The sequence below is a fragment of the Staurois parvus genome, unplaced genomic scaffold, assembly GCF_062004578.1.
Source record: "Staurois parvus isolate SC_StPar_1 unplaced genomic scaffold, SC_StPar_1.0 ptg003275l, whole genome shotgun sequence".
Lineage (NCBI taxonomy): Eukaryota > Metazoa > Chordata > Amphibia > Anura > Ranidae > Staurois > Staurois parvus.
Window position 1 is genome coordinate 93,366 of NW_028321071.1, and position 22,572 is coordinate 115,937.

At 50.9% G+C, this 22,572-nt stretch overlaps 1 protein-coding gene across 1 annotated transcript in view; it reads right to left on the reverse strand.

Annotated features, from left to right (window-relative positions):
• BEGAIN (brain enriched guanylate kinase associated) overlaps positions 1-16,892 on the reverse strand; it is a gene marked incomplete at its 5' end in the record, with an annotated part of 55,914 nt that extends 39,022 nt beyond the window's left edge. The window contains one exon of the mRNA XM_089667477.1: positions 16,826-16,892. Coding sequence (XP_089523603.1) covers positions 16,826-16,892 — 67 coding nt within the window. The remainder of the gene's footprint in view (positions 1-16,825) is intronic.
• Positions 16,893-22,572: the final 5,680 nt, after the last annotated feature.

Sequence of the window (22,572 nt, forward strand, 5' to 3'; positions counted from 1 at the left end):
ACATGCTGATTCTTGCTGGGGGGGTGGGGGGTGGGGTGTTGGAGGAATAGATTGTGACAGTTACCTTACTTCTCTCTCCAGCGGGATCCCCTCCCCCAGCGGGTTGGCAGGTCCCTTGAAGCCTCATCTCTAAGGTGCTCCCATTCCCACTCTCGCCCTCTCCAGGCTGATTGCCCTGCATTGTACATGATAACACTGAAGGACCGCCCACAGGAGAGGAGCACAGCACCGAAGCCTGCCATAGCAGGAGATGGGGGAGGGGAGCAGGTTTTGTCCCTCTTCCAGTCCGGAGTTGGACTTTAGGAACCCTAAATCTATCTCTCCATTCCCTTGTTTGCCGGTCCCTACAGATAAAAATAATCACATGACACAATGGGTGGAGCTTATAGAAAAGGACCACAAGAGTGACTTCACCGGATGCCACCGATTTTGCAGGATCCAAGTTGTGGAGGAGTTAGAGTTCCTCCAACATTCCAGCGTTCCTCTGAGAAGACACCAAGTCATGAATGGAACGTTTCTTCGGCATCTTTGTTCGTCTCCGTGTACATTCATTATCCCCGTGTGGTGCTGCAGCATTGGAGATAGACAATGTTTCCTTTCAAGCGGTTCCCGCGAAGAACGCCGCGTTCCCTCGAATTATCATATTTCCACACTGAAGCCCGGCACGCTGATTTGCTCGCTCTTTGTTGTGACAGCGTTTGTCTACACGCAGCTGTGCCGACCTTAGAAGGCAACAAGACCCATCATCCAATTACGTCCTAGAGGACTTCTTTCTTCTCCTCTGCCCCCCTTTTGTGTCTTTATCTCTGACTTTTGTATTCATGTCTTCCATCCTCAACCTGATTATGCAGCTCCTCGAGTCTACAGAAGAAGGATGTAGGAAGGACGATTGTCTTCGGCTACGACTTTAACAAATATTCAACTTGATTGGCTTCGCTGGCTTTTCATGAAGACCATCTGCGCCGGGCCGAGAAGGAAGAGGAGCAGCTGCTGTTTTTCGCACGTACATTCGGTGTACAGAAGAAGAAGTATGAGGACGAATATTTGGGAAGCAAGTCAATAGAAGAAAGTAATTAACTGCTACGCCTTGCAGGAAGAGATTGTGGTATGAAAGAGAACATATACATTGATGTATACAAAGAGCAAACCCTGACGGTCATTATATGGTGAAAACACGTGGACCCCCTTCCAATGATGGTGTTCAGGTGTCCCCAGTGAAGGGTCCCGGTAATCCTCCATCATACAAAGACATTGGAGACAACTGTGCTCCTCCAGCCTTGTGGTAATAGTTTGGTGAAGACCCTTTTCTGTTCCCCCATGACTGTCCCGTGTACAAAGCCAGCTCCATTAAGACATGGATGACCAGTTTGGTGAAGACCCTTTTCTGTTCCCCCATGACTGTCCCCCGTGTACAAAGCCAGCTCCATAAAGACATGGATGACCAGTTTGGTGAAGACCCTTTTCTGTCCCTCCATGACTGTCCCCTGTGTACAAAGCCAGCTCCATAAAGACATGGATGACCAGTTTGGTGAAGACCCTTTTCTGTTCCCCCATGACTGTCCCCTGTGTACAAAGCCAGCTCCATAAAGACATGGATGACCAGTTTGGTGAAGACCCTTTTCTGTTCCCCCATGACTGTCCTCTGTGTACAAAGCCAGCTCCATAGGACATTGTCAGAGCCTGGGTCTGAACCTGGGCCTTCTGCGGTGACTGGCAATGTTTCTTCTTGCTGAGCCACCTGGAATGCTGGACAGCTCCCTTGACAATTATTTGGATGAACCTACCTTGACCTTGTTTATCATGAACCTTGAACCCCTTGCTCCTCCCATGAACTTCCTGATATAAGCCATGTCTCTGCCCTTCCTGTTTGCCAGATTATTGTGTTCTCCAGCCAGTATCGTGCTCCTTGTCTTCTCTGCTGTTATCCATATTTTGCTATCACTCGTTATTGACCCTTGGCTTGTTCTCGACTACGCTTCTGCCTGATCCCGACCTGCGACTGCTCATTACTGACCTTGGCTTGTTCTCGACTACGCTTCTGCCTGATCCCGACCTGCGACTGCTCCTTACCGACCTTGGCTTGTTCTCGACTACGCTTCTGCCTGATCCCGACCTGCGACTGCTCCTTACCGACCTTGGCTTGTTCTCGACTACACTTCTGCCTGATCCCAACCTGCGACTGTTCATTACCGACCTTGGCTTGTTCTCGACTGCGCTTCTGCCTGATCCCAACCTGCGACTGCTCATTACCAACCTTGGCTTGTTCTCGACTACGCTTCTGCCTGATCCCAACCTGCGACTGCTCATTGCAGACCTTGGCTTGTTCTCGACTACGCTTCTGCCTGATCCCAACCTGCGACTGCTCATTACCGACCTTGGCTTGTTCTTGGCTACGCTTCTGCCTGATCCCAACCTGTGACTGCTCCTTCCCGACCTTGGCTTGTTCTCGACTACGCTTCTGCCTGATCCCAACCTGCGACTGCTCCTTACCGACCTTGGCTTGTTCTCGACTACGCTTCTGCCTGATCCCAACCTGCGACTGCTCCTTACTGGCCTTTGCTTGTTCTCGACTACGCTTCTGCCTGATCCCAACCTGAGACTGCTCATTACCGACCTTGGCTTGTTCTCGACTACGCTTCTGCCTGATCCCAACCTGCGACTGCTCCTTACCGACCTTGGCTTGTTCTCGACTACGCTTCTGCCTGATCCCAACCTGCGACTGCTCCTTACCGGCCTTTGCTTGTTCTCGACTACGCTTCTGCCTGATTCCAACCTGCGACTGCTCATTACCGACTTAGGCTTGTTCTCGACTACGCTTCTGCCTGATCCCAACCTGTGATTGCTCATTACCGACCTTGGCTTGTTCTCGACTACGCTTCTGCCTGATCCCAACCTGCGACTGCTCCTTACCAACCTTGGCTTGTTCTCGACTACGCTTCTGCCTGATCCCAACCTGCGACTGCTCCTTACCGACCTTGGCTTGTTCTCAAGTACGCTTCTGCCGGATCCCAACCTGCAACTGCTCCTTACCAACCTTGGCTTGTTCTCGACTACGCTTCTGCCTGATCCCAACCTGCGACTGCTCCTTACCGACCTTGGCTTGTTCTCGGCTACGCTTCTGCCTGATCCCAACCTGCGAGTGCTCCTTACCGACCTTGGCTTGTTCTCGACTACTCTTCTGCCCGATCCCAACCTGCGACTGCTCCTTACCGACCTTGGCTTGTTCTCGGCTACCCTTCTGCGGGATCCCAACCTGCGACTGCTCATTACCGACCTTGGCTTGTTCTCGACTACGCTTCTGCCCGATCCCAACCTGTGACTGCTCCTTATCGACCTTGGCTTGTTTACTGACCACGCTTCTGCCTGATCCCAACCTGCGACTGCTCCTTACCGACCTTGGCTTGTTCTCAACTACACTTCTGCCTGATCCCAACCTGCGACTGCTCCTTACCGACCTTGGCTTGTTCTCGACTACGCTTCTGCCCGATCCCAACCTGCGACTGCTCATTACCGACCTTGGCTTGTTCTCGACTACTCTTCTGCCCGATCCCAACCTGCGACTGCTCCTTACCAACCTTGGCTTGTTCTCGACTACGCTTCTGCCCGATCCCAACCTGAGACTGCTCATTACTGACCTTGGCTTGTTCTCGACTACGCTTCTGCCTGATCCCAACCTGCGACTGCTCATTACCGACCTTGGCTTGTTTACTGACCACGCTTCTGCCTGATCCCAACCTGCGACTGCTCCTTACCGACCTTGGCTTGTTCTCAACTACACTTCTGCCTGATCCCAACCTGCGACTGCTCCTTACCGACCTTGGCTTGTTCTCGACTACGCTTCTGCCCGATCCCAACCTGCGACTGCTCATTACCGACCTTGGCTTGTTCTCGACTACTCTTCTGCCCGATCCCAACCTGCGACTGCTCATTACCAACCTTGGCTTGTTCTCGACTACGCTTCTGCCCGATCCCAACCTGAGACTGCTCATTACTGACCTTGGCTTGTTCTCGACTACGCTTCTGCCTGATCCCAACCTGCGACTGCTCATTACCGACCTTGGCTTGTTTACTGACCACGCTTCTGCCTGATCCCAACCTGCGACTGCTCATTACTGACCTTGGCTTGTTCTCAACTACGCTTCTGCCTGATCCCAACCTGCGACTGCTCCTTACCGACCTTGGCTTGTTCTCGGCTACGCTTCTGCCTGATCCCAACCTGCGACTGCTCCTTACCGACCTTGGCTTGTTTACTGACCACGCTTCCGTTTGATCCTTACCTGTTTATATGCTACTGGACCTCCGCTTGCTCACCTCCTGGTGGGCTGATCATGAGGACCGCGACCTGGTGCTAACACGCAGCCAAATCCACCTCCACCATTAGGAGCTCTGGTGAATACCGGTTGGTACTTTGACTCTGCACCTCGGTTGATCCCACTCCTCCGCCACGGTGACCTGCCTGTGTACCTATCCTGCTGGTTTCAGGTAAGCCTTTCCACTGCTATAGCAACTGGTCTTTGAGCCTGACCCCTGATCATGACAGACATGGAGGACCAGCTTGGTGTGGAGGAACTCCAGTGTCCTGTACACAGCCCTGACCTCAACCTACTGAACACCTTTGAGATGAATTGGAATGATGATGGTGATCCAGGTCTTCTCATCCAACATCAGTCCTGTCTGTGCAGGCCCATGAAGACATGGATGACCAGATTGGGGTGGAGGAACTCCAGTGTCCTGTACACAGCTCTGACCTCAACCTACTGAACACCTTTGAGATGAATTGGAATGATGATGGTGATCCAGGTCTTCTCATCCAACATCAGTCCTGATTTTGCAGGCCCATAAATAAAGAACTCTACCAGTATTGGTAATAGGGGCATTCCACTCCAAACTGATACACTGTATCGACCAAAGGATTTAGAAGAGATTATTGAGTTGAAGTGTCTCCAGTGATGGATCCTGGTAATCCTCCATCATACTGTAGACAAGTGTGTTCTTCCATCCTTGCTGTAACAGGTGGATTTAATTGCCCCCGGAGAGAGGTGAACTCTGCACTGATCTCATATTAGAGATCCCTAAAGTTATAGGAAAGGAACCTGGGAGATCTATAAACCCCGAACAGGACTTTCCCAGGGTTCCTTTGGGACGCTCTGCCACAATATATATATATATATTGCATCATTACAATGTTGGTCATTTTATTCGAGGATATAAGTGAGGTTGGGTGATGTCAGCAGTCCTCCCCGCGTCTTGGCCGCCCCCCCTCCCCCGGCACATTCCTGCAGTTAGTGGTGGGGGAACCACACACCCCACAGCTCAGCGCCTTCCTCTCTCCCCCGGTGCCTCATTTTGTATTCATGGCTTCAGGCAAAAACATTTTGTTGTGGCTGCGACTTGTTCCACTGTCAGCGCCATTCATCACACCCAACACTTCTTATATTTCTGAGACGTAGAAGGAGGCATGAAATCCCCAGACAGACATCCCGCCGCTCATTTCTAACCATAAATACACTTTTCAGCAATAAGAACTCAAAGCTCGACATTTTCCTGCATCATTTCACCAAATTCATTTACTTCCTAAAGTGCCGCCATTTACATCCCGGCACGCAGCTTTCCTCGCCGATCCCCTCAGAAGAGACCTTTCCAAGAAAGCGCTTTTCCTAAATCGCTCACGTACAGTTCCTCAGAAGACGGCGAGCGGCAAGGTGCAGAACATCAAGGCTGACTATTGTTCATGGAGCTGATTGCACGGTGTACTTGTCACCCGTAATTGGGCCACCACTTACAATGTCTCAACACAAAGACACCGGCCTGATGAAGTGGAACACGGTGTATGAAGCCAGTGATAGACACATCTCGCTGGACTTCTTCAAGACGGAGATTCTTCAGTTCAGAGCGTCAGGAAGATACCCCAACATTTATATTTACACAGGGAGCCCCAATACCTTCATCCAATCACCATGTGATTGTCCAAGGAAAGGATGGGAGGAGTGAAAGTTGTGGACCCCCCCTGTTCTACTTACATAATCCCTTCCTGTTTTCGGACAACCGACATCTACACATCCCATGCTGAATGGATTAAAGTGGTTGTAAACCTCTAAAATGAAATATGAACAAAGCATGTCCTTCTATAGCTTTCCATGTTTCCTTATGAGACTGGGTAGAGGGAGGGGGGGTGTCCATTCCCTCCACTCAGGTCTCAGATTACACTTAGCTCTATGTTGTTGTCAGGAATGGACTTGCCAATGGTGGTGGGACTCACCTGCCTTGTGGACTGCAGTAGCAAGGCTGTCCAGCGGGTGCTCTCAGCAGCCAGAATCTCACTCCTGCAATCAGGCCATCACCTGAGGCTGATTGCAGGAGGTGTATTTAAGCAGGACCAGGCCTGTGATCAGTGCCTTGGTGTATATTTCCCATGAGCCCCTGTACCTGCATCCTGTCTGCTTCCTGTCTGATCCTGCTTTGATTCTGACTCTGAACGAATTCCGCCTGTCCTGACCTAGGCTATTCCTGACCACTCTTCCGCTCGCTCCTTGTACCCTGTTTGCCCGTTTGCTACCGACCCGGCCTGCCCGACTATGTTTGATTTGTATATATGGTTATCTGTTGGAGGTTGGGTTGTTTGCACTGTGTTATGTTTACCTTGCACTGCGTTTGTGTTGTTTAGTCTTTTAATAAATTGTTTTGTTTACTCTATACCTGAAGTCTGCGTTTCCCTGTGTCAGTCCACACACCTCTGGTCATACCCGGAGCCCTGACAGTTGTGCAGTGTGTGATGCCAGACCAAGACCAGACTAAGACAATACCAAGACCAGAGCAAGATCAGAGCAGGACCAGAGCAAGATCAGAGCAAGATCAGAGCAAGACAAGAGCAAGATCAGAGCAAGATCAGAGCAAGACCAGAGCAAGATCAGAGCAGGACCAGAGCAGGACCAGAGCAAGATCAGAGCAAGACCAGAGCAAGACAAGAGCAAGACAAGAGCAAGATCAGAGCAAGATCAGAGCAAGATCAGAGCAAGACAAGAGCAAGATCAGAGCAAGATCAGAGCAAGACCAGAGCAAGATCAGAGCAAGACAAGAACAAGATCAGAGCAAGACAAGAACAAGATCAGAGCAAGATCAGAGCAAGATCAGAGCAAGACAAGAACAAGATCAGAGCAAGACCAGAGCAAGATCAGAGCAGGACCAGAGCAAGATCAGAGCAAGATCAGAGCAAGACCAGAGCAAGATCAGAGCAAGACAAGAGCAAGATCAGAGCAAGATCAGAGCAAGATCAGAGCAAGACAAGAACAAGATCAGAGCAAGATCAGAGCAAGATCAGAGCAAGACAAGAACAAGATCAGAGCAAGATCAGAGCAAGACAAGAACAAGATCAGAGCAAGATCAGAGCAAGACAAGAACAAGATCAGAGCAAGACCAGAGCAAGACAAGAGCAAGATCAGAGCAAGATCAGAGCAAGACAAGAACAAGATCAGAGCAAGATCAGAGCAAGACCAGAGCAAGACAAGAACAAGATCAGAGCAAGATCAGAGCAAGACAAGAGCAAGATCAGAGCAAGATCAGAGCAGGACCAGAGCAAGATCAGAGCAAGACCAGAGCAAGATCAGAGCAAGATCAGAGCAAGACAAGAGCAAGACAAGAGCAAGATCAGAGCAAGATCAGAGCAAGATCAGAGCAAGATCAGAGCAAGATCAGAGCAAGATCAGAGCAAGACAAGAGCAAGACAAGAGCAAGATCAGAGCAAGATCAGAGCAAGATCAGAGCAAGATCAGAGCAAGATCAGAGCAAGACCAGAGCAAGATCAGAGCAAGACAAGAGCAAGATCAGAGCAAGATCAGAGCAAGACCAGAGCAAGACCCAGAAAAGACCAAGACCAGACACAACGACTTCCATTAAAATTTCCTTGCATTATCATATATTCCAGCGGGGGAAGGAGCACCATAAATCTTATTCAGTAGATCTTTGACAGCTGTCCATAGCTAAATATTTAAATAATTTATTGAAATTCTGAACAGAATATCTGGAACAGAACACTGCAGTCATTTAGTAGTTGGTTATCATGGCTGTTAGCAGTAAACTCTACAAAGTGTTATCAGCAATCACACCGAAACCCGGAGAACTGGGATCAGCCCATCGGAGAGCTGGGAACAGCCCATCGGAGAACTGGGATCAGCCCATCGGAGAACTGGGAACAGCCCATCGGAGAACTGGGATCAGCCCATCGGAGAACTGGGATCAGCCCATCGGAGAACTGGGGTCAGCCCATCGGAGAACTGGGGTCAGCCCATCGGAGAACTGGGGTCAGCCCATCGGAGAACTAGGATCCCTTATTGTTTCCTGTTGTATTATATTCTTTTATCTTTTGCAATATTTTCTTTCTGTAAAAATGTGATTTGCACCATTTTTGCTGTCTTTGAACAAATGATATTTGAAAATCTTCTGTAATGCATTCAGGCAGAACTGATCTCTGAATCTGTCTCCTGTGCTACTATATTGTAATCTCTGAAATGTCCTGTCTGGTGTGGCAGTTTATATTGTGAACATTTCTGAAAAGTCCTCATTTCTATGGCAGATATTGTGAATTGATCGTGTTTCCATGTGCCGCCAGTTGTTTGGTGTGTAACAGGTGAACTGCATAGTTAACCAACCCCAGTGCTAGCCATTCTCACTTTGTTGGCACTTTGTTCCCTGGAGCTGGAAAGTCTTTGTGTCAGGTGAGGCTGAGGGTGTCATTGTCACTCATTGGTAGAAGCGCGGTGAGATCTGACCTGCTGTTGTCACTTGCTATTCCTTATGGCTAAAAGTGGGGATAGACATCAACAGAAGGTGCCTGAGGGTCTAACCCTTGATGACCATCCAAAGCTAAAACTAAACAAAATGCAATCTGTAATGTAAACAGGGAAACAATACAACCCAATCTAATGGCGGAATGGAACTCGAGTGGCTCAACAGCAAAATACTGAAAAGAGAAGAAAAAAAGGAAGCTACAAGGAGAATGAAAGGCGGCAGACGGATCCCTCAGAGCATTCCACGATCCCAGCCTCAAAAAACTGTTCTGTGCTTCCGGGGCGTTCTGACCAGATCTCCAGCCAGGAAGACGTCTCACATCTTCACTTTGATACCTTCATCACTCCGAGCCAATTTCCAGTGAAGAATGAAGAAGAAGGACGGGTTCCTTTTGAAGTCCTTATGTACAGCGAGGGGATGGCATGTGAAGAAACATCATGTACGAGTTCAAAGCTGCCACTGCAGACGCTACTGAAAGTCATGAGAAAAAAAGAATCCTGTATACAAGATACATACATCTCAGTCTCCGAAAGTAGACTGGTCAGGGGTCCGTCCACTAAGAGGGGTGAGAGAACTCCGTATGTAGACTGGTCAGGGGTCCGTCCACTAAGAGGGGTGAGAGAACTCCGTATGTAGACTGGTCAGGGGTCCGTCCACTAAGAGGGGTGAGAGAACTCCGTATGTAGACTGGTCAGGGGTCCGTCCACTAAGAGGGGTGAGAGAGCTCCGTATGTAGACTGGTCAGGGGTCCGTCCACTAAGAGGGGTGAGAGAACTCCGTATGTAGACTGGTCAGGGGTCCGTCCACTAAGAGGGGTGAGAGAACTCCGAAAGTAGACTGGTCAGGGGTCCGTCCACTAAGAGGGGTGAGAGAGCTCCGTATGTAGACTGGTCAGGGGTCCGTCCACTAAGAGGGGTGAGAGAACTCCAAAAGTAGACTGGTCAGGGGTCCGTCCACTAAGAGGGGTGAGAGAACTCCAAAAGTAGACTGGTCAGGGGTCCGTCCACTAAGAGGGGTGAGAGAACTCCGTATGTAGACTGGTCAGGGGTCCGTCCACTAAGAGGGGTGAGAGAACTCCGAAAGTAGACTGGTCAGGGGTCCGTCCACTAAGAGGGGTGAGAGAACTCCGTATGTAGACTGGTCAGGGGTCCGTCCACTAAGAGGGGTGAGAGAACTCCGTATGTAGACTGGTCAGGGGTCCGTCCACTAAGAGGGGTGAGAGAACTCCGAAAGTAGACTGGTCAGGGGTCCGTCCACTAAGAGGGGTGAGAGAACTCCAAAAGTAGACTGGTCAGGGGTCCGTCCACTAAGAGGGGTGAGAGAACTCCAAAAGTAGACTGGTCAGGGGTCCGTCCACTAAGAGGGGTGAGAGAACTCCGTATGTAGACTGGTCAGGGGTCCGTCCACTAAGAGGGGTGAGAGAACTCCGAAAGTAGACTGGTCAGGGGTCCGTCCACTAAGAGGGGTGAGAGAACTCCGTATGTAGACTGGTCAGGGGTCCGTCCACTAAGAGGGGTGAGAGAACTCCGTATGTAGACTGGTCAGGGGTCCGTCCACTAAGAGGGGTGAGAGAACTCCGAAAGTAGACTGGTCAGGGGTCCGTCCACTAAGAGGGGTGAGAGAGCTCCGTATGTAGACTGGTCAGGGGTCCGTCCACTAAGAGGGGTGAGAGAACTCCAAAAGTAGACTGGTCAGGGGTCTGTCCACTAAGAGGGGTGAGAGAACTCCAAAAGTAGACTGGTCAGGGGTCCGTCCACTAAGAGGGGTGAGAGAACTCCGTATGTAGACTGGTCAGGGGTCCGTCCACTAAGAGGGGTGAGAGAACTCCGAAAGTAGACTGGTCAGGGGTCCGTCCACTAAGAGGGGTGAGAGAACTCCGTATGTAGACTGGTCAGGGGTCCGTCCACTAAGAGGGGTGAGAGAACTCCGTATGTAGACTGGTCAGGGGTCCGTCCACTAAGAGGGGTGAGAGAACTCCGTATGTAGACTGGTCAGGGGTCCGTCCACTAAGAGGGGTGAGAGAACTCCGTATGTAGACTGGTCAGGGGTCTGTCCACTAAGAGGGGTGAGAGATCTCTGTATGTAGACTGGTCAGGGGTCCGTCCACTAAGAGGGGTGAGAGAACTCCGTATGTAGACTGGTCAGGGGTCCGTCCACTAAGAGGGGTGAGAGAACTCCGTATGTAGACTGGTCAGGGGTCCGTCCACTAAGAGGGGTGAGAGAACTCCGTATGTAGACTGGTCAGGGGTCTGTCCACTAAGAGGGGTGAGAGATCTCTGTATGTAGACTGGTCAGGGGTCTGTCCACTAAGAGGGGTGAGAGATCTCTGTATGTAGACTGGTCAGAGGTCCGTCCACTAAGAGGGGTGAGAGAGCTCCGTATGTAGACTGGTCAGGGGTCCGTCCACTAAGAGGGGTGAGAGAACTCCGTATGTAGACTGGTCAGGGGTCCGTCCACTAAGAGGGGTGAGAGATCTCTGTATGTAGACTGGTCAGGGGTCCGTCCACTAAGAGGGATGACAGAACTCCGTATGTAGACTGGTCAGGGGTCCGTCCACTAAGAGGGGTGAGAGAACTCCGTATGTAGACTGGTCAGGGGTCCGTCCACTAAGAGGGGTGAGAGAACTCCGTATGTAGACTGGTCAGGGGTCCGTCCACTAAGAGGGGTGAGAGAACTCCGTATGTAGACTGGTCAGGGGTCCGTCCACTAAGAGGGGTGAGAGATCTCTGTATGTAGACTGGTCAGGGGTCCGTCCACTAAGAGGGGTGAGAGAACTCCGTATGTAGACTGGTCAGGGGTCCGTCCACTAAGAGGGGTGAGAGAACTCCGTATGTAGACTGGTCAGGGGTCCGTCCACTAAGAGGGGTGAGAGAACTCCGTATGTAGACTGGTCAGGGGTCCGTCCACTAAGAGGGGTGAGAGAACTCCGTATGTAGACTGGTCAGGGGTCTGTCCACTAAGAGGGGTGAGAGATCTCTGTATGTAGACTGGTCAGGGGTCCGTCCACTAAGAGGGGTGAGAGAACTCCGTATGTAGACTGGTCAGGGGTCCGTCCACTAAGAGGGGTGAGAGAACTCCGTATGTAGACTGGTCAGGGGTCCGTCCACTAAGAGGGGTGAGAGAACTCCGTATGTAGACTGGTCAGGGGTCTGTCCACTAAGAGGGGTGAGAGATCTCTGTATGTAGACTGGTCAGGGGTCTGTCCACTAAGAGGGGTGAGAGATCTCTGTATGTAGACTGGTCAGAGGTCCGTCCACTAAGAGGGGTGAGAGAGCTCCGTATGTAGACTGGTCAGGGGTCCGTCCACTAAGAGGGGTGAGAGAACTCCGTATGTAGACTGGTCAGGGGTCCGTCCACTAAGAGGGGTGAGAGATCTCTGTATGTAGACTGGTCAGGGGTCCGTCCACTAAGAGGGGTGAGAGAACTCCGTATGTAGACTGGTCAGGGGTCCGTCCACTAAGAGGGGTGAGAGAACTCCGTATGTAGACTGGTCAGGGGTCCGTCCACTAAGAGGGGTGAGAGAACTCCGTATGTAGACTGGTCAGAGGTCCGTCCACTAAGAGGGGTGAGAGATCTCTGCACAGAATTTTATCTTCCGTCTCTGAAGGACATTACCATCAGGAAGATTGCAATTCCAGGAGAATTGGACTTTTCCACATCCTTGAAGTTAGCCCCTCCCCCTCAGTGCCACTTGTCCACAGTATGAGATCCACCTATGAGAAGCTCCACAGCAGCTCCTGCAAACCCTCCAGCCAACATTCCATTTCTTCTGCACATGCTCAGTAAGGATTCCACTATTGCTATGAAGGGGCCATTACCATTAAAGGTCTCCCAAGGAATGGATGTGATTTTCCCTGCAGAAGTGGGAGTTTGGCGGGTGGAACGCAGCATTGGTCCTTTCACTCCTGGCTCTTCCATTGGTCCTTTCGCTCCTGGCTCTTCCATTGGTCCTTTCGCTCCTGGCCCTTCCATTGGTCCTTTCACTCCTGGCTCTTCCATTGGTCCTTTCACTCCTGGCTCTTCCATTGGTCCTTTCACTCCTGGCTCTTCCATTGGTCCTTTCACTCCTGGCTCTTCCATTGGTCCTTTCACTCCTGGCCCTTCCATTGGCCCTTCCATTGGCCCTTCCATTGGCCCTTTCACTCCTGGCCCTTTCATTGGCCCTTCCATTGGCCCATGCTAACATTTGCAACATAAAGCTACTATAGAAGCAGCTTCCACCACAGACGATGAGTCCTCAGGAGATGAAATAATTGTTCTCTTGTGAACTCCTCCAATCTACGTCATCCGCTCTTCCAGGTGATGTAACTGCCGGCGCTTCCCTGACTGGCAACGTGTGACATCAGCATGCTGGCTCCGCCCAATGGCGAGTGCTTTTCATGTTATTGTTGTGCTACCAATTCATGGCAACAGAGCAAAGACCGGACTGGATATAGTATGTTATACCGACATCGAAGGGTGTGTATTGGGGGTGCTGCACATCGAAGGGTGTGTATTGGGGGTGCTGCACATCGAAGGGTGTGTATTGGGGGGTGCTGCACATTGAAGGGTGTGTACATTGGGGGGTGCTGTACATCCAAGAGCATGTATTGGGGGGTGCTGTACATCGAAGGGTGTGTGCATTGGGGGGTGATGTACATCCAAGAGTGTGTATTGGGGGGTGCTGCTCAACGAAGGGTATGTACATTGGGGGTGCTGTACATCCAAGAGTGTGTATTGGGGGGTGCTGCTCAACGAGGGACGTGTACATTGGGGGTGCTGCTCAATGAAGAGGGTGTATTGGGGGGGCGCTGCTCAATGAAGGGTGTGTGCATTGGGGGTGATGTACATCCAAGAGTGTGTATTGGGGGGTGCTGCTCAATCAGGAGTGTGTATTGGGGGGTGCTGCTCAACGAGGGACGTGTACATTGGGGGTGCTGCTCAATGAAGAGCGTGTATTGGGGGGGCGCTGCTCAATGAAGGGTGTGTGCATTGGGGGTGATGTACATCCAAGAGTGTGTATTGGGGGGTGCTGCTCAATCAGGAGTGTGTATTGGGGGGTGCTACTCAACGAAGGACGTGTACATTGAGGGTGCTGCTCAATGAAGAGCGTGTATTGGGGGGGCGCTGCTCAACGAAGGGTGTGTGCATTGGGGGTGATGTACATCCAAGAGTGTGTATTGGGGGGTGCTACTCAACGAAGATTGTGTATTGGGGGGTGCTGCACATTGAAGGGCGTGTACATTGGGGGGGTGCTGTACTTCCAAGAGCATGTATTGGGGGGTGCTGCACATTGAAGGGCGTGTACATTGGGGGGTGCCGCACATCCAAGAGCATGTATTGGGGGGTGCTGCACATTGAAGGGCGTGTACATTGGGGGGTGCCGCACACCCAAGAGCATGTATTGGGGGGTGCTGAAGATCGAAGGGCGTGTACATTAGGAGGAGGGGGGGTGGGGGGTGCTGCACATTGAAGGGCGTGTACATTGGGGGGTGCCGCACATCCAAGAGCTTATATTGGGGGGTGCTGCACATTGAAGGGCGTGTACATTGTGGGTCGCCGCACATCCAAGAGCATGTATTGGGGGGTGCTGAAGATCGAAGGGCGTGTGCATTGGGAGGAGGGGGGGTGGGGGTGGGGTGCACATCGAAGGGCGTGTGCATTGGAGGAGGGGGGGTGCTGCGTCGGGGTCCGGAGGCACTGACTGTACTTTTACATTTAATTGGCATTCCTAATAAGTGGCAGCACAATGCAGCCACAGCGAAGCCACGCGTGACCTGTGGGAAATGCGTCACCCTATAGATACATAGGCAGCGGGGTGCTATGGGGATGTGGGGGAGGGGAACTTACAGGGGAACTTAGTTGTCCTTTAAATGTGAACTCCAGGCAGAGAGAAGGATTCCCCAGGCAGAGAGAAGGATTCCCCAGGCAAAGAGAAGGATTCCCCAGGCAGAGAGAAGGATTCCCCAGGCAGAGAGGATTCCCCAGGCAAAGAGAAGGATTCCCCAGGCAGAGAGAAGGAATCCCCAGGCAGAGAGAAGGATTCCCCAGGCAGAGAGAAAGATTCCCCAGGCAGAGAGAAGGATTCCCCAGTCGGTCCCGGTACTCGGTCAGTAACACATTGCAGGACGCACTCACATCTGTAGTATATGGAATTATTGTCATCCCATCAATGTGTCTTCATATCAGCTTCTTGTACTCCTCTGTCTAGCAGATAATGGCAGCCAATCAGCTGGCTACATACAGAGCAGAGGGATACCTAACCAGTACTCTGCTGCTCCTTCACAGACCAATCACAGGATGGGGGCAGGGAGGTGACCAAGAGAGAAGTCCGGTCCTCAGCCTGGTCATCTCATTGTTGGCCAATCATTCGTCAGGCAGATATACGTCAGCCGCAGGGGCGGACTGAGAACTCATGGGGCCCCCCACTGACCCTGGGCCCTCAGGCAGCGCCACAGTGCTTGAATAGTCCGTCCGCCCCTGTGGGGCCCCCTACTGATCCCGGGCCCTTGGACAGTGCTCGAATGGTCAGTCCGCCCCTGTGGGGCCCACTACTGACCCCGGGGCCCTTGGACAGTGCTCGAATGGTCAGTCCGTCCCTGTGGGGCCCCCTACTGACCCCGGGCCCTTGGACAGTGCTCGAATGGTCAGTCCGCCCCTGTGGGGCCCCCTACTGACCCCGGGCCCTTGGACAGTGCTCGAATGGTCAGTCCGTCCCTGTGGGGCCCCCTACTGACCCCGGGCCCTTGGACAGTGCTCGAATGGTTAGTCCGCCCCTGTGGGGCCCCCTACTGACCCCGGGCCCTTGGACAGTGCTCGAATGGTTAGTCCGCCCCTGTGGGGCCCCCTACTGACCCCGGGCCCTTGGACAGTGCTCGAATGGTCAGTCCGCCCCTGTGGGGCCCACTACTGACCCCGGGGCCCTTGGACAGTGCTCGAATGGTCAGTCCGTCCCTGTGGGGCCCCCTACTGACCCCGGGCCCTTGGACAGTGCTCGAATGGTCAGTCCGCCCCTGTGGGGCCCCCTACTGATCCCGGGCCCTTGGACAGTGCTCGAATGGTCAGTCCGTCCCTGTGGGGCCCCCTACTGACCCCGGGCCCTTGGACAGTGCTCGAATGGTCAGTCCGCCCCTGTGGGGCCCCCTACTGACCCCGGGCCCTTGGACAGTGCTCGATTGGTTAGTCCGCCCCTGTGGGGCCCCCTACTGACCCCGGGCCCTTGGACAGTGCTCGAATGGTTAGTCCGCCCCTGTGGGGCCCCCTACTGACCCCGGGCCCTTGGACAGTGCTCGAATGGTTAGTCCGCCCCTGTGGGGCCCCCTACTGACCCCGGGCCCTTGGACAGTGCTCGAATGGTCAGCTGTACATTTTGTGGATTGTTCAGCTAATGAAGCTGTTAGGGCAGATATATTCGGGTTCTGCATCCCACTTGTTTGCAGGCTCTGTGCTGTCATCCTCAGGCTTCATATACGTCAGCCAATCTGCAAATCACTGCAAAAACGTTTACCACCTGCCCCCCCATAGTTCAGCCCCACCCTGTAGTTCAGCCCCCCCATAGTTCAGCCCCCCCGTAGTTCGCCCCCCCCCCCGTAGTCCAGCCCCCCCGTAGTTCAGCCCCACCCTGTAGTTCAGCCCCACCCTGTAGTTCAGCCCCACCCCGTAGTTCAGCCCCCCCGTAGTTCAGCCCCCCGTAGTTTAGCCCCCCCGTAGTTCGCCCCCCCCCTGTAGTCCAACCCCCCCGTAGTTCAGCCCCCCCCGTAGTTCAGCCCCCCCGTAGTTTAGCCCCCCCGTAGTTCGCCCCCCCCCCTGTAGTCCAGCCCCCCCGTAGTTCAGCCCCCACCCTGTAGTTCAGCCCCCCGTAGTTCAGCCCCCTGTAGTTCGCCTCCCCCCTGTAGTCCAGCCCCCCCGTAGTTCAGCCCCCACCCTGTAGTTCAGCCCCCCGTAGTTCGCCCCTGAAAGCTTCTGTTTATCTCAAATCAAATGCAGGTAAGTGTTCACGATACGGAAAGCCCACAAATGATTGGACAGCAATTCCAGCAATACATCCATGGAAGGTTCTCACCATCCGGTGCAGCTTCTCCTCCAGCTCCTGGTTTATCCTCTGCAGGGACAAGTAATTGGTTTGTATTCTGAAAAAAAAATAAAAAATCGATGAGAAACAACAACTTCCATTTTAAGCGATCATGTCAGCCACTTGAAACGTTTCATTCACGCCCGTTGTTGTCTGTCCCCCAGAGAAGACACGTTCCGCGCCCCCCCCCCGATCTGGTTTCATATTGTCACCAAGGGATTGATTTCCAATGACGTGGCTGAGCCCCGCCCTGGCGCTAAACTTTGCCCACCCCTGATTATGTGTCGGGGCATTGAGGCCACGGCTGAGCCGATATGAATGTGCCGCATTGGTGGATGGTGGTGGAACCCCTGGAGTTCCGTGGGATCTCTCTGGACAGACCTGCTTTAGATGATGAATATTCATTGCGGCACAGTGAAATCTTTCTGGCGGGGTTATGGCAGCCATACTTCTCGCTGGTTCCTTAATGAGTTCCCGTGTCCACCAATTATTCTAAATGCCGCAGAAACAATGAATCACAGACGGGCTGTCAGCTCTGAAAAATTCCGCCAGACGGGGATCATTAAGGTCCAGGCAGCCTGGGACGGATAATAAACGCGGACTCTGCGACAGATGATGAGGGGCGCGGGGCGCTCGTAAACGTCTCACGTTGATTTGCACTTTTATCGGCAAACTAGAGCCGCATGGGGATAAAATGAAATCATTAAGGAGCTCAACTCTGCCCAATACACGGGAGGGGGACATCCCATAATATACATCACCAGGGGATACAATGTATATAAAATGTCCTATATGCAGGAGGGGGACATCCCATAATATACATCACCAGGGGATACAATGTATATAAAGTGTCCTATATACAGGAGGGGGACATCCCATAATATACATCACCGGGGGATACAATGTATATAAAGTGTCCTATATACAGGAGGGGGACATCCCATAATACACATCACCGGGGGATACAATGTATATAACGTGTCCTATATACAGGAGGGGGACATCCCATAATATACATCACCGGGGGATACAATGTATATAAAATGTCCTATATACAGGAGGGGGACATCCCATAATATACATCACCGGGGGATACAATGTATATAAAGTGTCCTATATACAGGAGGGGGACATCCCATAATATACATCACCGGGGGATACAATGTATATAAAATGTCCTATATACAGGAGGGGGACATCCCATAATACACATCACCAGGGGATACAATGTATATAAAGTGTCCTATATACAGGAGGGGGACATCCCATAATATACATCACCGGGGGATACAATGTATATAACGTGTCCTATATACAGGAGGGGGACATCCCATAATACACATCACCGGGGGATACAATGTATATAAAGTGTCCTATATACAGGAGGGGGACATCCCATAATACACATCACCGGGGGATACAATGTATATAAAGTGTCCTATATACAGGAGGGGGACATCCCATAATATACATCACCGGGGGATACAATGTATATAAAATGTCCTATATAGAGGAGGGGGACATCCCATAATATACATCACCAGGGGATACAATGTATCTACTCCAATGATCCCACCTGTATCTTCTCCAATGATCCCACCTGTATCTACTCCAATGACTCCACCTGTATCTTCTCCAATGATCCCACCTGTATCTTCTCCAATGATCCCACCTGTATCTTCTCCAATGATCCCACCTGTATCTTCTCCAATGATCCCACCTGTATCTTCTCCAATGATCCCACCTGTATCTACTCCAATGATCCCACCTGTATCTACTCCAATGATCCCACCTGTATCTTCTCCAATGATTCCACCTGTATCTTCTCCAATGATCCCACCTGTATCTACTCCAATGACTCCACCTGTATCTACTCCAATGATCCCACCTGTATCTTCTCCAATGACTCCACCTGTATCTTCTCCAATGATCCCACCTGTATCTTCTCCAATGATCCCACCTGTATCTTCTCCAATGATCCCACCTGTATCTACTCCAATGACTCCACCTGTATCTTCTCCAATGATCCCACCTGTATCTTCTCCAATGATCCCACCTGTATCTTCTCCAATGATCCCACCTGTATCTACTCCAATGACTCCACCTGTATCTACTCCAATGATCCCACCTGTATCTTCTCCAATGATCCCACCTGTATCTTCTCCAATGATCCCACCTGTATCTTCTCCAATGATCCCACCTGTATCTACTCCAATGATCCCACCTGTATCTACTCCAATGATCCCACCTGTATCTTCTCCAATGATCCCACCTGTATCTACTCCAATGATCCCACCTGTATCTTCTCCAATGATTCCACCTGTATCTACTCCAATGATCCCATCTGTATCTTCTCCAATGATCCCACCTGTATCTTCTCCAATGATCCCACCTGTATCTACTCCAATGATCCCACCTGTATCTACTCCAATGATCCCACCTGTATCTTCTCCAATGATCCCACCTGTATCTACTCCAATGATCCCACCTGTATCTTCTCCAATGATTCCACCTGTATCTACTCCAATGATCCCATCTGTATCTTCTCCAATGATCCCACCTGTATCTACTCCAATGATCCCACCTGTATCTACTCCAATGATCCCACCTGTATCTTCTCCAATGATCCCACCTGTATCTACTCCAATGATCCCACCTGTATCTTCTCCAATGATCCCACCTGTATCTACTCCAATGATCCCACCTGTATCTTCTCCAATGATCCCACCTGTATCTTCTCCAATGATCCCACCTGTATCTACTCCAATGATCCCACCTGTATCTACTCCAATGACTCCACCTGTATCTTCTCAATGATCCCACCTGTATCTTCTCCAATGATCCCACCTGTATCTTCTCCAATGATCCCACCTGTATCTTCTCCAATGATCCCACCTGTATCTTCTCCAATGATCCCACCTGTATCTACTCCAATGACTCCACCTGTATCTTCTCCAATGATCCCACCTGTATCTTCTCCAATGATCCCACCTGTATCTTCTCCAATGATCCCACCTGTATCTTCTCCAATGATCCCACCTGTATCTTCTCCAATGATCCCACCTGTATCTACTCAATGATCCCACCTGTATCTACTCCAATGATCCCACCTGTATCTTCTCCAATGATTCCACCTGTATCTTCTCCAATGATCCCACCTGTATCTACTCCAATGACTCCACCTGTATCTACTCCAATGATCCCACCTGTATCTTCTCCAATGACTCCACCTGTATCTTCTCCAATGATCCCACCTGTATCTTCTCCAATGATCCCACCTGTATCTTCTCCAATGATCCCACCTGTATCTACTCCAATGACTCCACCTGTATCTTCTCCAATGATCCCACCTGTATCTTCTCCAATGATCCCACCTGTATCTTCTCCAATGATTCCACCTGTATCTACTCCAATGACTCCACCTGTATCTACTCCAATGATCCCACCTGTATCTTCTCCAATGATCCCACCTGTATCTTCTCCAATGATCCCACCTGTATCTTCTCCAATGATCCCACCTGTATCTACTCCAATGATCCCACCTGTATCTACTCCAATGATCCCACCTGTATCTTCTCCAATGATCCCACCTGTATCTACTCCAATGATCCCACCTGTATCTTCTCCAATGATTCCACCTGTATCTACTCCAATGATCCCATCTGTATCTTCTCCAATGATCCCACCTGTATCTTCTCCAATGATCCCACCTGTATCTACTCCAATGATCCCACCTGTATCTACTCCAATGATCCCACCTGTATCTTCTCCAATGATCCCACCTGTATCTACTCCAATGATCCCACCTGTATCTTCTCCAATGATTCCACCTGTATCTACTCCAATGATCCCATCTGTATCTTCTCCAATGATCCCACCTGTATCTTCTCCAATGATTCCACCTGTATCTACTCCAATGATTCCACCTGTATCTTCTCCAATGATCCCACCTGTATCTTCTCCAATGATCCCACCTGTATCTACTCCAATGATCCCACCTGTATCTACTCCAATGATCCCACCTGTATCTTCTCCAATGATCCCACCTGTATCTTCTCCAATGATTCCACCTGTATCTACTCCAATGATTCCACCTGTATCTACTCCAATGACTCCACCTGTATCTTCTCCAATGATCACACCTGTATCTTCTCCAATGACTCCACCTGTATCTACTCCAATGACTCCACCTGTATCTTCTCCAATGATCCCACCTGTATCTTCTCCAATGACTCCACCTGTATCTACTCCAATGATCCCACCTGTATCTTCTCCAATGATCCCACCTGTATCTTCTCCAATGATCCCACCTGTATCTACTCCAATGACTCCACCTGTATCTTCTCCAATGATCCCACCTGTATCTTCTCCAATGACTCCACCTGTATCTACTCCAATGATCCCACCTGTATCTTCTCCAATGATCCCACCTGTATCTTCTCCAATGATCCCACCTGTATCTTCTCCAATGATCCCACCTGTATCTACTCCAATGATCACACCTGTATCTACTCCAATGACTCCACCTGTATCTTCTCCAATGATCACACCTGTATCTACTCCAATGACTCCACCTGTATCTTCTCCAATGATCCCACCTGTATCTACTCCAATGACTCCACCTGTATCTTCTCCAATGATCCCACCTGTATCTTCTCCATTGATTACACAGGAGTACACCTGTGCCAGACTGAAGGGGAGGAGCCGGTACACCCTTGCAAGACTGAATGGGAGGAGCCTGTACACCTGTTCAAGGCTGGAAGGGAGGATAGAGTTCTCCTTTAGCATGTTGCCTGGTTTGTGGTCCATGGCTGTCATCTGGGACCCGCCAGGACGGAGCCAATTATATTCCCCTGTTGGGCATCCTCGGGTGATGCTGTGACACGGGCTGTATGGCTGATTTTTTGGGGTCACGATGAAGAAAAGAGGAAGATTTCCTGTCTACAGACCTGGGCAGAGTCCCATCAGATGTCCGACACCCACAGATCATCATATGGGGGAAATGAGACAAAAGATAAACCGTGATGGAGAGGAAAGCGGAGGATTGATATGGAGTGTCTGACATCTGAGGGGGTGGAGTGTGACACATCGGGGAGATTTCTCTCCACTTCCTGCCCTGTAGACTATAAATCTTTCCACTGAATCTCCAGAGACCGGAGTCACAGGACAAACACAGACGAGGGATCTAACCCCCCCCTCCCCTCCTCTATCCAATGGATGGATTTTTATCTAAAGCCAGGAACACAGAATATCATATACTCTACATTCCTCGTCCTCCCATGTGGCAGCCGCATTCCTTTTCTTTTTTTTCCTTTAATTTCACCTGACCAGTAACACACTTCCTGTCCTCTGGTGGCTACACTCACTCCTCCACTGTGTCTATGGGAGGGCAGTGGTGTCACCCTGCGGAGGGGCATCTCTAGGCCAAGCTGTTTTTAGTTCTGGGTAGGGTGGGGAAGGGTTGGACCCTCTGTCAAGATTTTTTATTGCTGTTTGTGGGAAATGTTCGTCCCTTTGTGTTCTGGTGACTAATATCACAGAGGAAAAGATGGAGGTAATCTCTCAATGGGGACACCTGTTCAGGGACAACTTCCCATCACTTTGGGAGATTTCCTCTCATTTCCTGTTGCATCTCTGGGACAGGAAGTAAAGGGAAATTTCCCCAAAGCTAAAGTTCAAATCTAAAAGTTTACATACGCTTAAAGGTCAATCAAAAACCATGTTTGTAATTGGTTGAT